Genomic DNA, 22,128 nt, shown 5'->3' on the forward strand with positions numbered 1-22,128 from the left:
CTTGGTTTTCATGAGGTTCCCTGGTAGTTTTTCAGGAAATCCCTCATTTTGCTTAAGTTGCTCAGAACTCTTTTCTACGACTTGCAATCCAAAGTACTTTTTTAAAAAAGGTTCATTCGACTTCCACAATTCTATCATTCTCTGCTTTAATGGTACCTGTGACTCTTGAAACCAGCCCCTGGCTGGTTTGGCTCAGTGGATTGAGCGTCGGCCTGCGAGCTAAGTGTCGCTGGTTCAATCTTCCAGTCAGGGCACATCAGAGAAGGAAAACTCTGACTCCAAAAAACCTCCGCTGCCTTGCGGCATACCTCTTCAGGGGAAAGGCTAAGGGAGTAAACCCCGACAGAAAATCCGGAGCTGGAGTCCCTAAGGCGGTTCGACGTTGTAGTCAACACCGGCAACTCCTGCGGCGCACCTGAAACCAAGCTGTATTGACTCCGTCTTTCCCTTGGATCCTTCAGCTGCGAAGAGAGGGGGGGTCTGCTGCATGGGCAACAGCAGACCCTCCATATCACCCTGCCCAGGCTCTGTAGCTTCATCTTCACTGGAGAGGACACTCCAGCGTCATCACAAGATGTCAATTCAACACGGGAGGAGACAGATACCGTGTCACTCCCGAGTCGGACTGCACAGCCATTCTCGGCAGTGCAGATAGACTCTTAAGAAGCTACACCATCATCTCTCGAGACGGACGGCTGCCGACGACGACGACTCTTGAACATAGATGGATTAAAACCTTGCATGCTGATAACCACAGAGAACCAGCAGCTTTGGCACTGGTAAGTGACTGCAGTTTTGGGCAGTCTTTACGCTAATGAATACTAGCAATAGTCCTTTTAATAACACCAGATTTTTTAATTAGGTAAATTTGCACTTGTTACACATGGAGAACATTTTTAGTTTAGTAGTGAACATTAGAGGTATACGTGATGTTTATAGAAAAGGGTTTTAGTTTCTAGTGCAAGAGATAAGTGAGTCAAGTCAGATTTTCCAAGTCACCATATTAAAGGTACAGATTGAATCTAAAGAGTTGAGTGTATACTTAAATTGGTTTATCACTTAAATCTCATGCACTATCATCTCACTGTATAGAATTCAGTGGGTATTTTGAGGTCAATTCTCCTTGATGATGCTGAACATTAAAAAGGGTTAATGCAAATTAAACATATTTTGTCTTAAATGCCATATATTATTACACTATAATCTGATGTGCTGTAGTTATCAAATACCTATCAAAATAACTAAAATGAAAATGCTTAACCAGAATACTAAAGTTTAGAAGTGTAACTAGCCCCTTTACTATGAAACTTCCTAATCATGGACTCTAGTTCTTTAAAAAATTATTGTTATTGGTTTCCCAAAGTGCAAGGCATGCCACTTGACCGATAGAAAGCAGTCTTGCAGAGAAGAAATAGGATTACCATGTCTGATACTGGGTTTTGGAATGTTGCCAACTTGAAGGGATGATAAGCAAGCAGAAACTAAGAGCTATGTGAGTTGGCCTAGAATTAACTTGATTAATATTAGTGGTATGACCATGTTTGTTTGCACAAATAAGAGGCATGTACTAACCCCAAAATAATTTATTTATTTATTTATAACAAAGACAAAGGAATGTATACAAAGTATAGAAAGAACCAAGTAAGGCATGAAAGTATAATCACAGTTTTTTTTTTTTTGTTTTTTTTGTCTTTGTTGGTTTTTATTTGGGGGATGGCTGAGCCAAAGGGTCAGAAATCTGCCCTTTGTCCCCACCACTTGGCTTTTGGTTTTGGTATATGTGTATTGTTGGCTTGTTTTTCTATGCTGCTTGTATTTATATTAAACCTCTGGTTGGTGTACACCTATGTCTGTGCCGTCTTGCTTAGGCTGTGGATTTGTCTTACACTGGTTAAGTGAGCAGCTCTACTCCCCACAGTCCTGAGCCTCTGTCTCCCCATCTCCTTATGCTGCACAAGAAGGTATGATAAATTCATAGCCCCTAGAGATTCAGCCCAGGAAGCAAGACTTGCCCAGTGAGGACCTGTCATTGAGATTCAGCTCATCCCCTCAGTCACTCTCAGTCACTGTCGTCCTCACTTTCCTCTTCCTCCTTCTCCTCTTCCCTCAGTCCTGCAAAGAAGTCATCGGTGCTCCAAGCCTTGCTGCTCAGCGCCCGAAGCGTTCCTCCCTTCTTTTTGCGCCGCCGGTAGTCATCCACCACCACAGCCCGCAACTGGGCCATGTCCCAAAACTTGAGGCACTGGTCATGGCCACTGCTGGCCAGGAAGCGGCCACAGTGGGAGAGGGCCAGCTCCTCCACAGGCTCCCCGGCGTGCTGGCCCACACTGCCTACCACTCGGTTAGGCAGGATGTTCACAGCCCTGGGCAGAGAGAAAAGAGCGTTGGGTATTGGCCGGTTGGGCCTACCCTTCCTGGCCTGAGGGCCCGGCTTCTCTCACCTGATGACTCCATCAGTGGACCCAGTGCACAGCAGGCTGTCGGTGACTGGAACCATGCAGTCAATGGACTCGGCTCTCAGGGCAAAGCGGTCACTTGTGGCCCCAAAGCCATTCCAGTTGAAGAGGTAGATGGTACCTTCACTGGAGCCACAAGCCACCTTCCTCCCACACTACAGGGAAATATGACAAACCATGTTTGTGGACCATGTCAGACCGAGTCCCTCGCACACACCCATGCCTCCATACCCAGCTGTACTTTCATGATTGTGACAGAGGTCAGGTCTCCAGACTGAGGTTCTGAAAGCAGCTCAAACCGGCGCCGCTTAATATTGAAGACCCCCAGGCAGCCATCCCCACTGTAGAGAAAGCAGAGCAGCAGGCTTGGCCAGAGGCTCCTATTGAGGGAGGCGTTTCACACAGGGAAGGGGAGGGAGGCAGCTCTGAGGTTGTACCTCGCTGTCAGCAACAGCTTCTTGGCTGGGTCCAGAGCCATGTCAGCAATGTACTCCTCATGCTGCCGCATATCCATTATGGGGCCCTCCTTCCGCTGGTCCCAGAGCCAGATGCCACCTGTGTCATCCCCAGTGGCCAGAACGTTGTTATCCACCAGCAGCAGGCTGTTGATAGGGGCACTAGAGACAGATGCAGAAGTTCTTGGAGCATCTTTGTCCCAGTAGGAAGCTACAAGTCCTTACCCCTCACCTCAGTGCACAACTGGCTCCCCTTACCCATGAGCTTTGGAAATGCGTCTTTCCAGTCGACCCTGCTCCACATCTAGAACATGGATGGCTTTGTCCTTGGAGACAGTAACAAGTTCTGGGGGAAAAGGTGCCCAGGTCATGGTGCTGCTCACTGCTCCCTTCCCACCAGCACACTGCTGGCTGCCTTAGGATCCTAATACTCACTCTGCCCATCTTCAGAAAAGACCACAGCACGGCAAGACTTGAGGTGGTGACCTGAGGACCAGAGCTCCTTGGTCTCTCCCTCTTGGCAGGAGTAGGAAAAGCTGGGGAGAGGTGGAGGAGAGTGAATGACCCCAGCGCCTGCCTGGGATGCATGGAGTGTAGAAACTAGCCAATTTTCCACCTACCGAGGAGTTCCTGCTAGTACACCTCTAAGCATAAGGAGCTTACCATCCCATTTTTCCATTTTCAGTGAGCTTCAAGTATTAGGTCTTTTTCTCATTTGACACACAGTAATTCAAAGTACGTTTGCTTTTGCTTGAGACTTCTTTGTGATGTCACCCCACCCCTCTTCATCACCCCTATAAGCCCCATCCTAAAGGAATATTAGATCTAGATCACTGTGAAGGCCCAGAAATGTTAATGACAGGCCCTGGCCAGTGGCTCAGTTGGTTGGAGCGTCATCCCAAACAATAAAAGGGAGCAGTTTCAATCCCCGGTCAGAGCAGGTGCAGAAGGCAATCAATCAATCAATGTTTCTCTCTAGCATCAATGCCTCTCTCCCTCTCTTTCTCTCTCTCTCTTCCCCCCTCTCTGATAAATCAAAAACATCCTTAGGTAAGGATTTAAAAAAATTAATGACAGAAGGACAGCCCTAGCAGCTGGAAATGTAAAGAACAGTAAGAGAGAAGAACAGCCCCAGAAGTTGGAAATGTAAAGATTAGTAAGACAGAGCTCTTGCACTCCAGGTCTGCAGGAGCTAGAGAAAGCCACAATTAATTACGGCACATTGTGACCAAATACTGAAAAAGAGCCAGGATCAAAACGGAGGTAGAACAGAGAGGCACCAGCCTGTAAACTCAGCAAGCCAAAACACCTGTCCAGAGAGTATCCCCAAGTGCCTGGCTCAGAGCTGATCCTCAAATGGGCCGAATGAATGAGTGCTTAATTGCCAGTGATTTTCAGGTGGGCAGAACTGTACCTACTTACTGTTTGCTCTATCCCAGTGCCTAGCATGAAAAGGCCACTTAATCAACATTCACATTTTTTAATGGATGAGACAAGCATTCAAATAATTAATTACACAAACCGATGTATGATTACAAACCATTATGAAGTTTATGAGGGGAAAACATCTGGTGCCAAGGCGGCATCTAATAGGTAATCTAATTTAGTCTGGGGCACAGCAGACGAGTGAAGATATGCTGAGAACTCGAGGAGAGGAGATACAAGTGAGGGGAAAGGAGTTTTCCAGGCAGAAAGAACGTGCAAAGGAGCTGAGGCTTCAAGATAATTACAAAGGTAAAGATGAATGAGCACAGAATAAAGGAGAAAGCAAGCAAGGGCCAGTGGGTCAAGGAGTTTAGACTTAATCCTAAAAGCAAAGGTAAACCATTCAAGGGTTTTAATCAAGGAAGTGAGGTAGGTGGTCGGATTTGTGTTTTCAAAAGATCAGTTAGGTAAGCAAGAAACAAAAGCAGGGGCCCTGCTGGGCTTGTCCTGGTGCTTACTGTCACTATGCTCCCTCACATTTCTTCTGTTCTTTCAAGAGATTTGTGTGGTAACTTGTTTAAAGCCCAATGTTAATGAACGAATCAGACCATACGAGTCTTGCAAAATTTGTTTCTCTGCACCCTCCTCTCGCCTCCCTGCTCCATCCCTGGATAGCTTCCAGACCCGGCAGCCCCCGCGCCCACCACGCTCACCACGTCCCCAGTCCTGCCGTGCACCTACACAAACACGTCCCCGTCCACGTCCCCCGCCGCCAGGAGGTCGCGGGACGGGTGAAAAGCCAGCCCACTGGCTGGCGCTTCTAAAACGATGTCTTCAGGGGTGTCCCGGATACGGGCCGGCACTTCCGGGGAGTCGGAGTCTTCCTCGTCGCTCCTATCCTCCACGGACCTCTCCTCACACGTGTGATCCATGCACCAGAGGACTCGAACTGCGCAGGAGCGGTGCAAAGAGCCCCCAAACCAGCCGCTCTGCAGGAGTCAGCGGCCTATAATCACAGTTTTTTAAAAAAATTTATTTTATTTAGTTTTGCTAGAGATCTATAAACCTTTCTCTATAGGAAGTTTTTGCTTGGAAAACCATACATGAAAAGTATTTTACCAATTCTATTCTTTCTTGATAAGTAATGACATATGGAGGTTTACTAAAATTTTCCTACCTTTTGAACACCTAGAGTTTAGGGCAGGGCCTCTGACATCCAGCAAATTGCCTGGTACCTAGCATGCATGCACAAAAACATTTGATAAATGAATTAAAATGAACATATAAATAAGCAGATTAAAAAAAATCAATGTAAGTCTCCCTTGCAGTGCATACTTCCAAGCAGCTCTTACTTATCTAGTAGCTCATTATGCATTTCCAGTTTCCTGGTGCCAGCACGATTTGTTGACATATCAAATAAAAAATACCAAACTAAATTTGTTTTTCCTACTCAAACCTGCTCCTCCTTCTTGTTTCCAGTTCTCTGAATTCAACCATAATCCTCCTACTCACCCATTGCCCATATCCTTCTTTGACAAGTTAACACTCAGCCTGTTCTGTTTCGACTGATTCTTCCTCGTACCGGTCTCTGCTCCCGTTGTCCTCAGCCTCCACTGCCTTTTGCTTGGGCAAGGGAAAACCCTCTCTCTTCCCTGTCTCTTCTTACCAATCTATTCCTAATTTTGTTGCTTGATCACAACCCCTCTAAAAAACAAAACAAAACCGAGTTTAGCATAATGGTTAAGGGTCTGGATTCTGGCTCTGATTTGTACTGTTGTGATCAAGAACTTAAGACCCTGAGCCTAACCTCCTGATTTCTGGTCTGCCTTTCAAGGACTTCTTTTCCAACCTTGTAGTCTAGCGAAAATACCTCCCTCCATCTCTAACCTAGCTTTTAAAGGCCAGTTCACCTTACCACTTCCCTGAAATAATCTTCCTCTCCTCGGAAGTGCCCTACCACGGCTCCTATATGTCTCACTACCTGCTTTGTACAAATGACACGCATCCCTTAAATTTTTAAAAAAATTTCTCTTGGGAGCACACAGGTTCCTTGAGGGAAGGATATTAATTGTATTCTTTTTAAATATTTCCAGTAAGTCACAGTGTGATTTGAACATTATAGCTGCCCAAGAAATATCGGCGAATGACATTAATTTACAGAAATAAATCCGACTGAGGGTCTTCCCTTTAGACTGCATGTGTTTGTCCAAATCATAAAATTAGATATGAAAATGGGTGAATATAATGTATGCAAATTAAATATTTAAGAAAGCTGACAGAAGTGTTTCTTGAGGACCCCACAAAGCTTTTGTTTATGTGGGTGACATGTATTGATACTTAGCATATTAAAAATTATAACAAAATTTTAAAATCGTTTCGTATTCATTTTAAAAATAATAAATGCACTAAATGTTAGCATTAACAATGGTATTCTTATTCACCATCTATGTCTTATTCCTATGCTCACTCTTCCCGGTCTGGCACAGCTCCCAGCACGTAGAAGATGCTGGGCCTTATTAGGAGAACGAAGTCAAACCCGGGGGAAACAGCGCGAACTCTCTCACGCCGCCCGCCGCCCGCCCGCACTTGCCCCCGAGACTCCCCGGACTCGCGGCCCCGCCCCTCCGCGCGCCGGCGTGGGTGCCAGCGCGCACGCGCAGCCCCCTGGAGGCCGCGCCGAAGCGCGCCTGCGGCTGCCCCTCCCCCAACCTTCCCCGCGTGAACTGGGAATCCGTTGCCCCGGCTGCTTTGGTCGCCGCGGCAGGGCGTCGTCATGGCCTCTTCGTGGGAAGAGCTGACCCTTGCCTTTTCTCGCATGTCTATGTTCCCCTTTTTTGACATCGCCCACTACCTGGTATCCGTGATGGCGCTGAAGCGTCAGCCGGGTGAGTGCTGGGCGCCGGGGAGCGGACCCCTCAGGTGAGGACGGCCTAAGCCGGGTGAGCGGAAGCTGCCTCTACCCTAGAGAGCCCTCTAGTCGAGCTGGAGGGGCGCCAAGGGTCGGCTCCATCGACCCCTCCAGTGCAGATGGGGCAACTGAGGCCGGGAAGGGAGGTGGTCCCAGTACCCGTCCAAGGAGGCGCGACGTGGGTTCCGCGACGTCTGGGGCTGACCTTACAACGCGGGAAGGACTCCCCGGACAGGTGGCTGGGAGGCGCTGCCGCCGGCGGAGCCCCGTTAGTGCGCGTGCCCGCCCAGGGCTCGCGCGGTCTCCTGGGGGTGCCAGCACTTCCTTGGGAAGTATTTAAAAGTCACCTGGGAACAAAGCTCGCAGGCAGCGAGTCTTAGTTGCTTGGAGTAATGGGTAGTTATGCACCGCTCTCCAGTTTTGAAAGTTGTATAAACACTTAAACCAAAAGCCTCAGGTAGCACACCAGTCAGGCATACTTCCTTTTATTGCGCTTTGCTTGCCTGGGCGCGTCTTCTTTACAGATTGAAGGCAGCCGCTCCAACCCCCGCGCCCCACCAGGAGTGCCGCCAGCCGCGCTGCTGCGCTTTGTTACGATGGTGGTCTGGGGCCAGCGTTCGGGGCGGGGGTGCTGCCGGCTTTTCAGACCCTGGTACCTCAGAAACATTTTCCCTTTACACTGACGTTTGTAGCCTAGTCTAAGCCGTCGTTTGGTGGAAGTTTTGACCTGATGCAGGGGAATATTACTGCATTATACAAAGACACATAGTCTGCGTAAGATGATTGATTGCTTCCTCCATTTGAAAAGACGTTCATTTTCTTTTGCCACATTCAGTAGTTGTTATTTTCTTGTGTAGGCTAAATCAGAGGTTCTCAAAGTGTGGTCCAGGGCCCCCTAGGGTTCCTGACAACTTGCAGGTCAAATTTATTTTCATCATAACACACAGCTGTTATTTGTCTTTTTCACATTTATTTTCTCACAAGTGTACAGTGGCGTTTTCCAGAGGCTACATAACCGGTGAGAATCCAGCATTTTTCTATTTGAAGCCAGACCTTAAAGAGATCTGCTAAAATGTAAAACAGTGCGGCTTTTCTCTCTGAATGGTTTTTGATTTAAAAAATAGCTATTTTCCTAAAGAATACATTATTTATGTTAACATGTAGTGCGTTTATTATTAACATGAATACCTAAAGAACTACTTAAAAATTTTTTGTTATAATTTCTAATATTCCAAATGTTGATACATGAAACTCAAATAAGCCAAAGGTCTTTGAGGTCTTGGAGAGTTTTTTTATGTCAGGACTTTTAAAGGTTTAATTTACATGCATTATAGCCACCTTTTTAAATGTAAAGGCCTTTTGATTTTGGATGAACACATAGGCAGTCATCTAACCCCCACCACAAACAGTTTCATCACCCAGCGGAGATTCCTTCCTGCCCTTTTGTTGTCACCCTCTCCCAGCCTCAGGCGACCGTTCATCTGCTCGCTAATTTTTAGGGGTACAGAGGAGTCCTGAAACCAGAAAGTTTGAGAACCACTGGTCTCATTGAATGCTGTCCCATAATTGCATAATATTCCAGTACTAGTACTTGTAAACAGGTAAAAATGATAGAATTCACACAAAAAAGTATACTAAACCTATTTAAGCTTTTACCAGGAGTGTGTTAGATTGCCTTCCACAGTATTGGCTTTTTTAATCAGTCTTGAATATCTTGTCATTCTAATCATCAGAGAACATAGTTTTTATTTGCATCTGTTATAGTTGTTAATACATTTGTGCTTCTTAAGTTAATTGGTCATTTGTATTCCCACTTCCGTAAATCTGTTGATGATATTGTTTTTCCTATTTAAAAACTAACGTAATACATTTTTAAAAAATGACCCGTTCTTACATTCCTGGGCTAAACTCTATGTATTTGGTGTATTATTTTAATTATTTAGGAATTCTGATTTGCCAAAACTTTATGTAAATTTTTAGTTAAAATTGGGAACTTCTTCCTATCTCCTGTGACTGATTCTCTAGAACTCAGACCTACGGTAAAATAAAACTTCAATTTATATTCTGCTTACCAGGGTTCTTCTTATCTTTATCTTCTCAAGCACATTACTCCTTGAGACTCTGATTTTTGGAATGTACTTTACCACTGCTAATACCTCACTTTCCACTCTCCTTCCATTTACATCTTATGATTTGTAGTCTTTACCTAGATCTGTAAAAATGCTAGGGGAGGCAACAGAATAAAGGGGGATTGACTATTTCCATCTGTAGTGTAGATGAGGATAGCTTCCCTTTTTTATTTGCTTTGGGTTTTGGGCCTTCACACCCAAGACAGATGATGCTTTCCCCCTTTATCTATGTGGCTTGTACTTCTTACGCAAAGATACCAAGGTATTTAATAATTCCTTTTTTTCTTGGCGTATCTCCATTTACCGCATATTTAACTTTGGTTCCTAGCATCTCCTTGCCTATGGTTTTCAGCTTTGGCTACTAGTATAGAGTTTTGTTTTGTTTTGTTTCTATTTTCCTAGGTATTTTATTAGGAAGTTGCGAAACACTGCTTTGGGAGCTGTTAGAAACCATTTTAACAGAAAGTTAACATCATCAATTTTAATCTCATATCTTACATTTTTCATGTCTTCTCTGTCTCTTACTTAAATCTTCAATAAAATAAACATTTTTTCAATCCTCCATTCTATTTTCTGTGAGACTTTCTGCAGATTTAATCTACAGTTATTTCTACTTGATTTTTTACATGCAAAATCTGTTGTTTTAATTCTCCCATCACTGTTTTGCTAACTTCTCTCAAATATTCGTTGAAACGATTGCATACCAGGCACTACATTAGCTGTTGAGTATACCAAGATGAAAGATACTATTCTGGCCCTAAAGAAACTCAACCAGGCTGATGTTGTCATCTCTTTAGTTTTTTATAGGGCCACATAAGGTTGCACTTCCTTTCCTACACAATAATATTCATTCATTTCAGATACATGCAAAACATTTCACTCTATTAATTTAACCCTCACATATTCCCGTTGAGGGAAGTATTATTGAACTCATTTTACAGATGAGAAATCGTCTTAGAGTAAAGAATAAAATAACCTTCCTTAAGACACATAGTTCAGTAAATTGTGGGGCTAGCTATTGGGCTAACTCCAAAGTTTTCAATTATGCTGTGCTCTCTCTTTGCAGGTTCTGTTAGTGTTCTTGGGTTTTACAGTATTTAGCAATTTCTCAATAAGTTGTCATTTGACATGGTTGTTTTCTTCCATGATTTCTGTCATTTCCATTGTCACCAGTCAGTTTCTACTTTGCTTTCAGGAATTAAATCTAGGAATAAAGTTTGGTATTATTCCCTCCTCTAATTTATCAGTTCTGAGATTCTGGAAGGTGGCAGTATAGTTTTGCTATTTTTATGAATCCCCATATAAAAACACACAGAAAAGTGCAAAAATTGTAAATGTACAGCTAAATGAATTTTTACAGTGAACATCTGTGTAATCAACATCCAGATTAAAAGAGAACATTCATGATGCCCCCAAATCCCCTTTAGTTGTATGATGCTTAAAAAATATTCTGCTGAGTGTCAGATGAAAAAGGATGTCTCAGAAATGACAATCTATAATTTACCTCTTTGTGTTTAGAGAACCTTTCTTAAATTGCCTTTCCATGTTTTAATTGAAAGGAAAGTTAGAAAATTTGAGTGACCTGACAAATATTGGTCAGCGAGTGTAGTATAGTAGAAATAGCTCATTAGGTTCAAACTCTGCTGCTGACTGGGTAGCTTGGGATATTTATTTGTGAGTGAACTGAGCTAGAACACCAGCTGAGCAGTATTCCCTTCTCAGGAGCCTCAGTTTTAGCTCTAAAGTGCTCTTCCTGTCGTCGTCGTCGGCAGCCGTCCGTCTCGAGAGACGATGGTGTAGCTTCTTAAGAGTCTATCTGCACCGCCGAGAATGGTTGTGCAGTCCGACTCGGGAGTGACACGGTATCTGTCTCCTCCCGTGTTGAATCGACATCTTGCGATGACGCTGGAGTGTCCTCTCCAGCGAAGCTGAAGCTACAGAGCCTGGGCAGGGTGATATGGAGGGTCTGCTGTTGCCCATGCAGCAGACCCCCCTCTCTTCGCAGCTGAAGGGTCCAAGGGAAAGACGGAGTCAATACAGCTTGGGTTCAGGTGCGCCGCAGGAGTTGCCGGTGTTGACTACAACGTCAAACCGCCTTAGGGACTCCGGCTCCGGATTTTCTGTCGGGGTTTACTCCCTTAGCCTTTCCCCTGAAGAGGTATGCCGCAAGGCAGCGGAGGTTTTTTGGAGTCAGAGTTTTCCTTCTCTGGCTCTTCCTGTAAGCTTCTAATTTTTAATAATTTCAATTTATTCCTTGTTCCCCCAGCGGGTAACTGCTTTCTTCAGTTGATACCTGTGCGATACTGTAATATTTACTATTTACCTTTCCAAAAACCTAGTTAACAATTTTATACCCACTTCTTTTTAAAAATATTTATTTATTTATTTTTAATCCTCACCTGAGCACATGCTTATTGATTTTAGAGAGAAGGAATAGGAGGGAGAGAGAGAGAGGGAAAGAAACATCAATGTGAGAAAGAAACATCAATTGATTGCCTCTTGCACTCACCCTGACCAAAGACCAAACCCACAACCCAGGCAAGTGCCCCAGCTGGGAGCTGAACCTACAGCTAGTCTGTGGGACAAGGCTCCAACCAATGGAGCCACACTGGCCAGGGCTACCACTTAATATATATATATATATATACATACATATATATATATATGTATACTTAACCTACTGTATATTAAATTCTCTCTGTTAAAATAACTGTATTTTCTCTTTTTGACTGGACTCTGCTACAGAAACCTAGCAGTAGAGTTTAACTTTCTACTTTGTGGTTTGCATACAGGGGTGGACAAAACTAGGTTTACATTTGTTCGTAGGGAAAATAATACAATAATAAATAGTAATACAAGAATAAACTGTTTTGGGTACTTAAAACTGTAAACCTTTTTGCTCATCCCTGTATGTCATGTAAAGACATCTAAAGTACTGGCTACTTCATGCCCGTGGATCCTGTCAGTATAATGACTTCAGTGTAGTGAGCCAGTGTGGTGTGTGGAGTCTCAATATGATCAAAATCTCTGAGGACTTTGTTGGAGAGCAGGAGAGTTGACATAGTACTGAGGCAAGACTGTGATAGTGTACTCTTAATCTTGCTAGGTGAAAACAAAGTGTTTCTGGAATTTGCAAATTAATATGGAAAAAAAAAAGCATTTGCTCACTAGGTTACAGGGGTAATGTTTGTTGCAGTAAAAATACTGCCTCTAGAATACTAGCTGCAATTGGAGTCACTGCCTGTCTAAACTTAAGATAATTACAGTTATTCTCCAAATTTATCCACCTTATATATAGAACAAATAAGTTAAGTGGCACATGATGGCTGTTACCACCATTTCGTTTTTCATGTTTTTGGTTATGGCCCCCATTTCTGTAGTTTTGCTTTAAAAAAAATATCTTTAGGGGGTTCTACTTGACCATTCCTACCATAATGACCCTTGGATCTGAGGATCAATTTGGGGATTGTGCCAGTTGTCAAATATATCTACTCTAGTTATACATTAAGGAACTGGGGAAATAACGACAGGTAGGTTGTGGTTACTTGGCCCGCTGTGATTCAGACGTGATCCAAAACTCGTGGAATTTATTGTGTCATAGATAATCTCCAAGCCTCTGTAGTGTGCATGATTATTTTTTTAAATAGTTTTGTTGGAAAGCATACTTGAGACATGAGATAGCTTATGTTGTTCTTTCTTTCTTTCTTTTTTTTTTTTTTTAAGGGGATAAATCTATAAGGGGGAAATACTAGGGCAAAAGTTCACTAAAATGCAATTTAAAAATACTCAGCATCTGGAGTTGAAACTTTAAAAAGGCTAGAACCACTTCTTTCTGGAAGTCATCAGGCACCAGCAAGCTGAAAGTTAACTGTTTTGAAAATAGCTGTAGTGCAACTAATTCTTAAAAATATGTACACACTATAGAACTAAAATAGACTGAGTACATAAAGTAAAGAAGTCATGTATGCAGTATATTAAAACATATCTTTCCAAGATTTGTTATAACTAAGTCAATGAAAGTTTCACACATAATCTAATGGTACATTTTGGGCAGAGTGTGGGATTATTTTGTAGATGTGATTTTAAGTGAATTTATCGGAGTAGAATATGACTATTTTTTAAAACTTATTTTTTTATATTTCAATTATATATTATTGATATACAATATTTTAGTTTCAGATGTCTACCCCATTGATTAGACATTATGTAACTTTCTAAATGATCATCCTGATAAATCTTGTACCCATCTGACATCATACATAATTATTAGAATACTATGGACTATATTCCCTATGCTGTGCTTTAAACCCCCATGACTGTTCTGTAACAACCAGTTTGTACTTCTTAATCCCTTCACTTTTTCCACCCAACCCCCCAAACCCTCTCCTGTGTGGCAGCCATCAAAATCTTCTCTGTATCTATGAGTCTATTTCTGTTCTTATTATTCATTTATTTTGTTTTTTAGATTCAGTTGTTGATAGATATGTATTTATTGCTATTTTATTATTCATATTTTTGATTGTTTTTGCCTTCTTAAAAAAAGACCCTTTAACATATCATGTAATACTGTTGTGGTGGTGATGAACTCCTTTAGCTTTTTCTTGTCTGGAAAATTCTTTATATGTCCTTAGATTTTAAATGATAGCTTTGCTGCATAGAATCTTGGTAATAGGTCCTCAATTTTCATCACTTTGAATATTTCTTGCCAGTCTCTTCTGGCCTGCAGAGTTTCTATTGAGAAATCAGCTGACAGTCTTGTGGGAGCTTCCATGTAGGTAACTATCTGCTTTTCTTTGCTGCTTTTAAGATTCTCTCTTTTCTTTGACCTTTTGTAATTTTAATTATGATATGTCTTGGTGTTGGCCTCTTTGCTTTTATCTTGTTTGTAGCTCTGTGATTCCTGGACTTGCATGTCTGCTTCCTTAAAGGTTATGGAAATTTTCTGGTTTTTTTTTTTTTTTTTTTTTTTTTTACATAGGTTTTCAGTTTCTTGCTCTTTTCCCTTCTGGGACCCCCATGATGAAAATGTTGGGACCCCCCCATGATGCAAATGTTGGTACACTTGAAGTTGTCCCAGAGGCTCCTTTCACTATCCTCAGTTTTTTGAACCCTTTTTTTCTTTTGCTGTTCTGACTGGGTGTTTTCTGCTTCCTTGTATTCCAAATTGCTTATTTGATTCTCAGCTTCAGTTGCTCTACTATTGATTCCCTATACATTATTCTTCATTTCAGTTAGTGGATCCTTCATTTCTGACCGTTTTTTTTTTTTCCCATGTCTTTTTTGTATAATGTTGAAGTTTTCCCTAAGTTCATCTACTCTTCCCTTAAGTTCATTGAGGATCCTTATAACCAGTGTTTTGAACTCTGCATCTAGTAGACTGCTTGTCATCATTTTCTTTTTATTTAAAGCTGGGCACTTACCCCTCAATTGGCTGCAAATAAGAAGAAATTAAAAATATAAACTATTTTTCTTACCAAATATTATTGTATGCTCTAAAATATGCAAATTGTTTTTATTTAACTTTTTCTATTTTCATAGTTTAACTTAACATTGAGCTAATTCTGGTACCAGTATGATATATACAGAGGAATATGGCACCCAAAGAACTTTGTCATAAGATTTTCTCATACTGTAGAATGTGTTGCTATAGTGTGTGTACTAAAAAAGGTGTTATAGAAAGCCTATCTGAGTTAGAGAAATTATTCTGGGTGACATAATTTTGAAAATTAGGGCTGATGTGAGGGAGATCCTCCCTTCAACTTGGTCCTTTTTCTTTTTTCCTAATAAAAATCTTAGTTTCAATGATTTAAAACTCTTGGTGTTATGAATACATTTTTAGTGCCATGATTTGCCTTTCTCATGCCAGCCTTGCAACAAGAACTCAAAATAACTATAGCTTGGGCTCAGAGAACTGTGTCAGAAGCAGCCCAAGGGTTGAATTTTGCCGACTTATTTTTTCTGCTGTAGTGTCAGTCCATTCAACTGATAGATCAACAGAGTGTTTGCTTTGTACTAGATAGTAAATATATGTTTTTATGTATATTCTCACAGCTTAAATTCTTATAAGTTATGCATTATTCCTGTTTTATGCAAGTTGAAATTTAAGCCAAGAAAGGTTAGAGTCTTATAAAAAGGTTATAAAACTGGTATGCGATCATAGCAGCCTCTCTCACTTGTGATAATATTAAGGGAAATTAATTGTAGTACAATATATATGTATACATTAGTGCATATAAAACTATGTAGAGCTGTGAGAAAGCAAACAATGAAGTTGTTGAGTTCACTGCAAAGAGGAAGTGCTGGAGCCAGGATTTATACCTGGGCATTAAGCTCTGGAGACCATACTCTTAAGCACTCTGTATTGCCTTTCAACATGAAGATTGTTCAATACAGCAGCTAGTGTCCATTTACCAGAAGAAAAGATCATACTTATTTGCTGTGCTGACTGATCAATGTTATAATCAGTCATCACTGTATGGGGTAATACTGAATAGTGACTATACACATATGGCAGGAGAGGGGGAGAGGAGGACATTTTGGTGGATGTTAGTCTTCTAATTGATTTTAAGATAAGCTACACACTTGGAGAAAGTGTTTTCAAAACACATATTCCATAAAGAATAGTATCCAAATATACCTATATCTATATCTATATCTATATATAATCTCTTAATTCTCAATAATAAGAAAACAAAGACCCAATTTAAAAATGGGCATAAGCTCTGGACAGACACCTCACCACAGAAGATACACAGATGATGGGGGATCCAAGATGGCAGTGGACTAGGTGGGAATTATATTTATCAGTCCCCGGGCCCCAAGTGGAATTACAACTAAATTATAGAATAGTCAACCTGAATAGCCAACTGAAGACTAGCTGCACAGAAATTTTATAACCAAGGATTGCAGATGAAGCCACATCCAGACTGATAGGAAGGAGAGAGGCATGTAAAGGCCTGGCCCAACACCCATCTACAGTGGTAAAGACTCCACAGGGATATCTCAGCTGCAAAGGTTCCCTCCCTGAGGAGTGAGGGGTCTCAAACCTATGCTGGGCTCCCCACCCAGGAGCACCTGAGCTAGGAACATGAGGCTACATAACATTTGATTATGAAAATCAGTGGGAATTCTGTCTGCCAGTGAGAAATTAGGGTCTGGTAAAAAACCAGGTGCCCTCTTAAAGGGCTAGTCCACAAAATCTTGTTTGTGGGCACACATCTTTGGTTCCAGCAGAGAGACAGTAGCTCAGAGCAGACTGGAGTTATACAAGGAGATGACTGAAGGGACAGCTGACAAGGTCCCTATGCTGAGTCCACCTCCCACACTGCCTGCAAAGGTTTGAGCACTCCCTTCCATATCTCATCCGCCTGGAGGAATGCACTAGCCCCACCCTTCTAAGTCTCCCCGTGGCCTCATCCTACCAAGCTCACTCCCCCCAGAGGAGTCGCTGACTGCAGGCAGCCTGGGCCCACAGTCTAGACATTCTTAAAGGCTTACAAGGAGGTCTGAGTGGACTTGGGATGGCAGAGATGGACAGAGAGAGACTGAATTTCGTGGCTGTGGCATTAGGGTCATTTTCCCCTCACATGCTGACTGCCACCACTGTGCCCTCCCTCCACATGGCCAAATCTTAATCTTTTAGTCTGATGAAGTCCCTAAGGCGGTTTGACGTTGTAGTCAACACCGGCAACTCCTGCGGCGCACCTGAACCCAAGCTGTATTGACTCCGTCTTTCCCTTGGACCCTTCAGCTGCGAAGAGAGGGGGGGTCTGCTGCATGGGCAACAGCAGACCCTCCATATCACCCTGCCCAGGCTCTGTAGCTTCAGCTTCACTGGAGAGGACACTCCAGCGTCATCGCAAGATGTCGATTCAACACGGGAGGAGACAGATACCGTGTCACTCCCGAGTCGGACTGCACAACCATTCTCGGCGGTGCAGATAGACTCTTAAGAAGCTACACCATCGTCTCTCGAGACGGACGGCTGCCGATGACGAGTCTGATGAAGTCTGCCGGCCTCACCCTGACTACTCCTTGAGTTCCACCACAAAGGTTTGCAGGCCCCACACATGTGCAGGGGCCCTTGGTGCACCCTTAGACTTCTACTGGGTGGCCTCAGGTTCAGCTCTGGTGCTGAGTTTTAATATGAACACCCCTTTTGAATACCACTTGTTCCTACCTTGTGACTGAGAATCTACTCATGCAACTTGCATGCTGGCAGAGGTTCTTTCAGTGACTGAGCCTAACAGGCAGCCAGAAAGCAGAGGCAAATCTCAGGGTGTCTTGAGCCTTATGCTGACCTGCTCCTGGGTTTGGTACCAGTGGAAGCCTCTCTTGGCCTGGACCCTCCATGTGCACCCAGGCTTAATAGACATAGCCATGAAATATGGATCGCTTTGTAGCTACAAAGAGGTACCCAGGGCCAGTTGTAGGTAGCTTCTGACAGTGATCTGCACCAGAATCCATCCTGAGGCACCCAGGAACAAAAACCCAGTGGCAGGTTTGAGACCACATCAGAATATGATCCAATTAGATCCACAAGTGGCACTCCCAAAGGGATATCTTATCAGGCACCCGATCCTGCTGGGGTGAATTCTGCTTTGTAAAGTTAGTCCCCATACAGTAGCTCATACACTGTTGTCAGGGCTGATGCTTATAGTCAGCCAACATGAGGGTCAACAGCAGTCCAGACTAAACTACAACATGAGGGCTCACATAACCCACATGAGAGACATTCCTGGATCACCTACATCAGGTGATCAGGGAGATTGCACCACTGAGCCCACAAGACACTACCTATGACCATCATACCAAGACTGGGGGGCATAGCAGATCTACCTAATATACAAAAACAAAAAAAGAGAAGCAGCCAAAATGGGAGACAAATAGGCCCCAAATGAAAGAGCAGGAGAATTCCCCAGAAAAATAGCTAAATAAAATGGAGGCAAGCAGTCTACCAGATAGAGTGCAAAACAATGATTATAAGAATGCTTAAGGAACATAGGGGAAGAATAGATGAACACAGTTTAAAGAGATAGTAAGCATAACAAAGGACATAGAAACTATCAAAAAGAACCAGTCAGATATGAAGAATACAATATATGAAATGAAGAATGCACTAGAAGGAATCAAAACCAGTAATTTGGAAGACAAGGTAGCAGAAATACCCAATCAGAACAGCAGAAACAAAAGAGAATTTTAAAAGATAAGGACAGATTAAGAGACCTGGTATGATATGAGGGGTAACAACATCTGCATCATATGAGTGGTGACCAGAAGGAAAACAGCAAGGGACTGAGAACTTATTTGAAGAAATAATGACTGAAAACTTCCCTAAAGTGGAAAGAATATAGACATACAATTCCAAAAAGCACAGAGTCCCAAACAAGGTGAAACCAAAGAGGCCCACACCAAGACATATCATAATTAAAATGGCAAGTGTTACGACAAAGATATGAATTTAAAAGCAGCAAGAGAAAGATAAGTTATCTACAAGGGAGCTCCCATAAGTTTGTCAGCTGACTTCTCCACAGAAACATTTCAGGCCAGAAAGTATTGGCACAAAATATTTAAAGTGATGAAAAGCAAGGCCCAACTATCCAGCAAAGATATCATTTTAAATGTAAGAAGAAATAAAGAGCTTCCCAGACAAGAAAAAGCTCAAGTCGTTCATTATCACTAAACCAGTTTACAAGAAAAGTTAAAAGGAACTTAAGCAGAAAAGAAAATAAAGGGAAACTAATTGTAAAGAATAAAATGGCGATAACTATATACCTATCAGTAATCACTTTAAATGAAAAAATGTATTCAATGATACAATTCAAAGACGTAGGGTAGCTGAATGGATGAGAACAAGACCCGCCCTGGCTGGGTAGCTCAGTTGGGTAGAGTGTTGTCCTGTACGTCAAAAGGTTGCGGGTTTGATTCCCCTTCAGAACACATACCTAGGTGGCAGGTTTGATCCCCAGTCAGGGCATGTCTGGGAGATATTGATGTTTCTCTCTCTCTTTCTCTCTCTCTCTCTCTCTCTCTCTCTCTCTCTCTCTCTCTCTTTCTAAAATCAATAAGCATATCCTTGGGTAAGGATAAAAAACATTTTAAAAAAATGAAAAACAAGACCCATATACAGTAGTCCCTCTCTATATCACGGTTCACTTATCGTGGCCTCACTGTATCGCGGGATTTTTAAAAATATTATATTTAATTATTTATCGCAGAGTTTTTGCTATATCACGGGATTTTACGGTACTGTATACATATGTTGTTAAAGTTACATAGGTTTAAGAGTGCAGAATATGTTTAAGAACATAAGTAGTGTTTATAAAAGTGTGGAAAAGGTTAATAAGGGAGTGGGAAAGGTTAATAAGGGACGGGGAATGGTTTATAAGTGTGTGGAAAGGGTTTATAAAGCTTTAAAATATATATAAATACTACAATAAATGTAAGGTTCCTACTTCGTGGATTTTCACCTATTGCGGGGGCGGGGGGAGTCTAGAACGTAATACCCACGATAAGTGAGGGAATACTGTACGTATAACCTGTCTACAAGAGACACATCTCAGAATGAAATACATACACAGTCTGCAAAGGGGTGGAAAACTGTTTCTTGCAAATGGAAACAAAAAAACTGGAGTAGCAATGCTTATATCAAACAAAATAGACTTTAAAACAAAGGCTGTAACAAAAAGAAAAGATGGACATTACGTAATGGTAAAGAGATCAATCCAACAAAAGGCTATAACCCATGTAAATATTTATGCACCCAACATAGGAACCTAAGTATATAAAGCAAATCTTGATGGGCATAAAGTTAGAGATTGACAGTAATACAGTCAAAGTAGGGGATTTTAACACCTCATTGACATCAATGGATACATCTTCCAGACAGAGTATCAATAAGGAAACAGGCTGGAAATGACACACTAGACCAGATTATTTTAATTGATAATTTCAGAGCATTTCATCCCAAAGCAGCAGAATATACATTCTTTTCAAGTGCACATGGAACATTTTCCAGGATAGACCACGTGTCGGGCCACAAAACAAGTCTCAATAAATTCAAGAAGATTGAAATTATATCAGATATCTTCTCCATCCTTGACAATAGTATAAAACTAGAAATCAATTACAAGAAAAAAAAACTGAAAAACACAAACACATGGAGGCTAAATAACATGTGACTAAACAATGAATGGATTAACAATGAAATCAAGGAAGACATCAAAAGATACCTTGAGACGAATGAAAATGAAAACAACCCAAAATCTATGGACACAGTGAAAGCAGTCCTAAGACGGAAATTCATAGCAGTACAGTATTCCCTCACTTATCGCGGGTATTACGTTCCAGACCCTCCCGCGATGTAGGAACCTTACATTTATTCTACACTTTTAAACCTACGTAACTTTAACAACATACATATACGGTACTGCAAAATCCCGCGATATAGCGAAAAATCCGCGAGAAATAAATATAATATTAAAAAAAATCCTGTGATACAGTGAGGCCGCGGTAAGTGAATCGTGATATAGCGAGGGACTACTGTACTGGCCTACCTCAAAAAAAAAAAATAGGAAAAATGTCAAATAAACTAACCTTGCACCTAAAGGAACTAGAAAAAGTCCATAGTGAGTAGAAGGAAATAGTAAAGATCGGAGTGCAAATAAACAAATAGAGTAAAGAAACAAAAACAAAAACAAAACAATGCAAAAGATCAATGAAACCAAGAGCTGGTTCTTTGAAAAGGTAAACAAGATTGATAAACCTTTAACCAAACTCAAGGAAAAAAGAGAGAGCACACAAATAAAGTTAGAAATTAAAGAAGAGAAGTAACAACTGACACCAGAGAAATACAAAGGGTTATAAGAAAATATTATGAACAACTATATGTCAACAGATTCGACAATCTGAAAGAAATGGACAAATTCCTAGTTACATATAATCTTCCAAAACTGAATCAAGAAAAAATATCTGAACAGATTACAACTAATGAAATCGAAGCAGTGATCAAAAAACTTCCAGCAAACGGAAGTCCTGGACCTGATGGCTTTACAGATGAATTTTATCAAACATTCAAAGAATAACTAACACCTATCCTTCTTTAACTATTCCAGAAAATTCAAGAGGAGGGAAGACTTCAAGTTCATTTTATAAGGCCAGTGTTGTTCTATTTCCAAAACTAGATAAAGTCACTACAAAGAAAGAAAATATAGGCCAATATTCCTGTGCAAAAATCTTCAACAAAATATTAGCAATCTGAATCCAGCAATACATTAAAGAAATCATACACCATAACCAAGTGAGATTTATTCTGGGATGCAAGGTTTGTATTATACCTGCAAGTCAATTAATGTGATAATATCACATAAAATTAAGGATAAAATAATATGATATCAATATATGGAGAAAATCATTTAGCAATACTAACCACCAGTTATGATAAAAACTCTCAGCAAAGTGGAAGTAGAAGGAACATACCTTAACATAGTAAAGCCCATATGTGACAGACCTACAGCCAACATCATACTCTGTGGGGGAAAACTAAAAGTGTTTCCCTTAAGATCAGTATCAAGACAGGATTGTTGCTTTCACTACTCTTATCCTACATAGTACTGGAAGTCCTAGCCACAGCAGTCATACAACCAAGAAGAAATAAAAGGAATCCAAATCAGAAAGGAAGAAGTAAAATTGTCAATATTTGCAGATGACATGATACTATATATAGAGTACCCTAAAGATTCCACCAAAAAAACCTA

General features: G+C 41.5%; 2 protein-coding genes across 3 annotated transcripts in view; one reads left to right on the forward strand and one right to left on the reverse strand.

Annotated features, from left to right (window-relative positions):
- Positions 1 to 2,008: 2,008 nt before the first annotated feature.
- On the reverse strand, positions 2,009 to 5,336 carry LOC150013507 (WD repeat-containing protein 55-like). The gene is made up of 7 exons (XM_090275945.1): positions 5,078 to 5,336; positions 3,347 to 3,447; positions 3,170 to 3,257; positions 2,894 to 3,073; positions 2,698 to 2,797; positions 2,442 to 2,611; positions 2,009 to 2,363 (listed from the first exon to the last, which is right to left on the reverse strand). Exons 1-7 carry the CDS (start codon positions 5,266 to 5,268, stop codon positions 2,060 to 2,062), a joined length of 1,134 nt encoding a protein of 377 aa, XP_090132071.1. The 5' UTR covers positions 5,269 to 5,336; the 3' UTR covers positions 2,009 to 2,059.
- A 1,685-nt stretch (positions 5,337 to 7,021) lies between these two features.
- Positions 7,022 to 22,128, forward strand: part of TMEM38B (transmembrane protein 38B) — a 48,092-nt gene continuing 32,985 nt past the window's right edge. For both annotated transcript variants that reach the window (XM_090275947.1, XM_090275948.1), the window contains exon 1: positions 7,022 to 7,221. In XM_090275947.1, coding sequence (XP_090132073.1) covers positions 7,110 to 7,221 — 112 coding nt within the window. In that variant the 5' untranslated portion in view covers positions 7,022 to 7,109. The remainder of the gene's footprint in view (positions 7,222 to 22,128) is intronic.

Source organism: Furipterus horrens, unplaced genomic scaffold (assembly GCF_987537825.1).
Source record: "Furipterus horrens unplaced genomic scaffold, mFurHor1.1.pri manual_scaffold_4, whole genome shotgun sequence".
Lineage (NCBI taxonomy): Eukaryota > Metazoa > Chordata > Mammalia > Chiroptera > Furipteridae > Furipterus > Furipterus horrens.

Excerpts from the sequence above, each read along its gene's own strand:
- LOC150013507 (XM_090275945.1), bottom strand. The coding sequence starts at position 5,268 with ATGGATCACACGTGTGAGGAGAGGTCCGTGGAGGATAGGAGCGACGAG. Across the intron at positions 3,258-3,346 it reads CTTTTCTGAAGATGGGCAGA|AACTTGTTACTGTCTCCAAG; the intron begins GTGAGTATTAGG and ends CTTTTCCCCCAG. Across the intron at positions 2,612-2,697 it reads CCTCTGTCACAATCATGAAA|TGTGGGAGGAAGGTGGCTTG; the intron begins GTACAGCTGGGT and ends ATTTCCCTGTAG.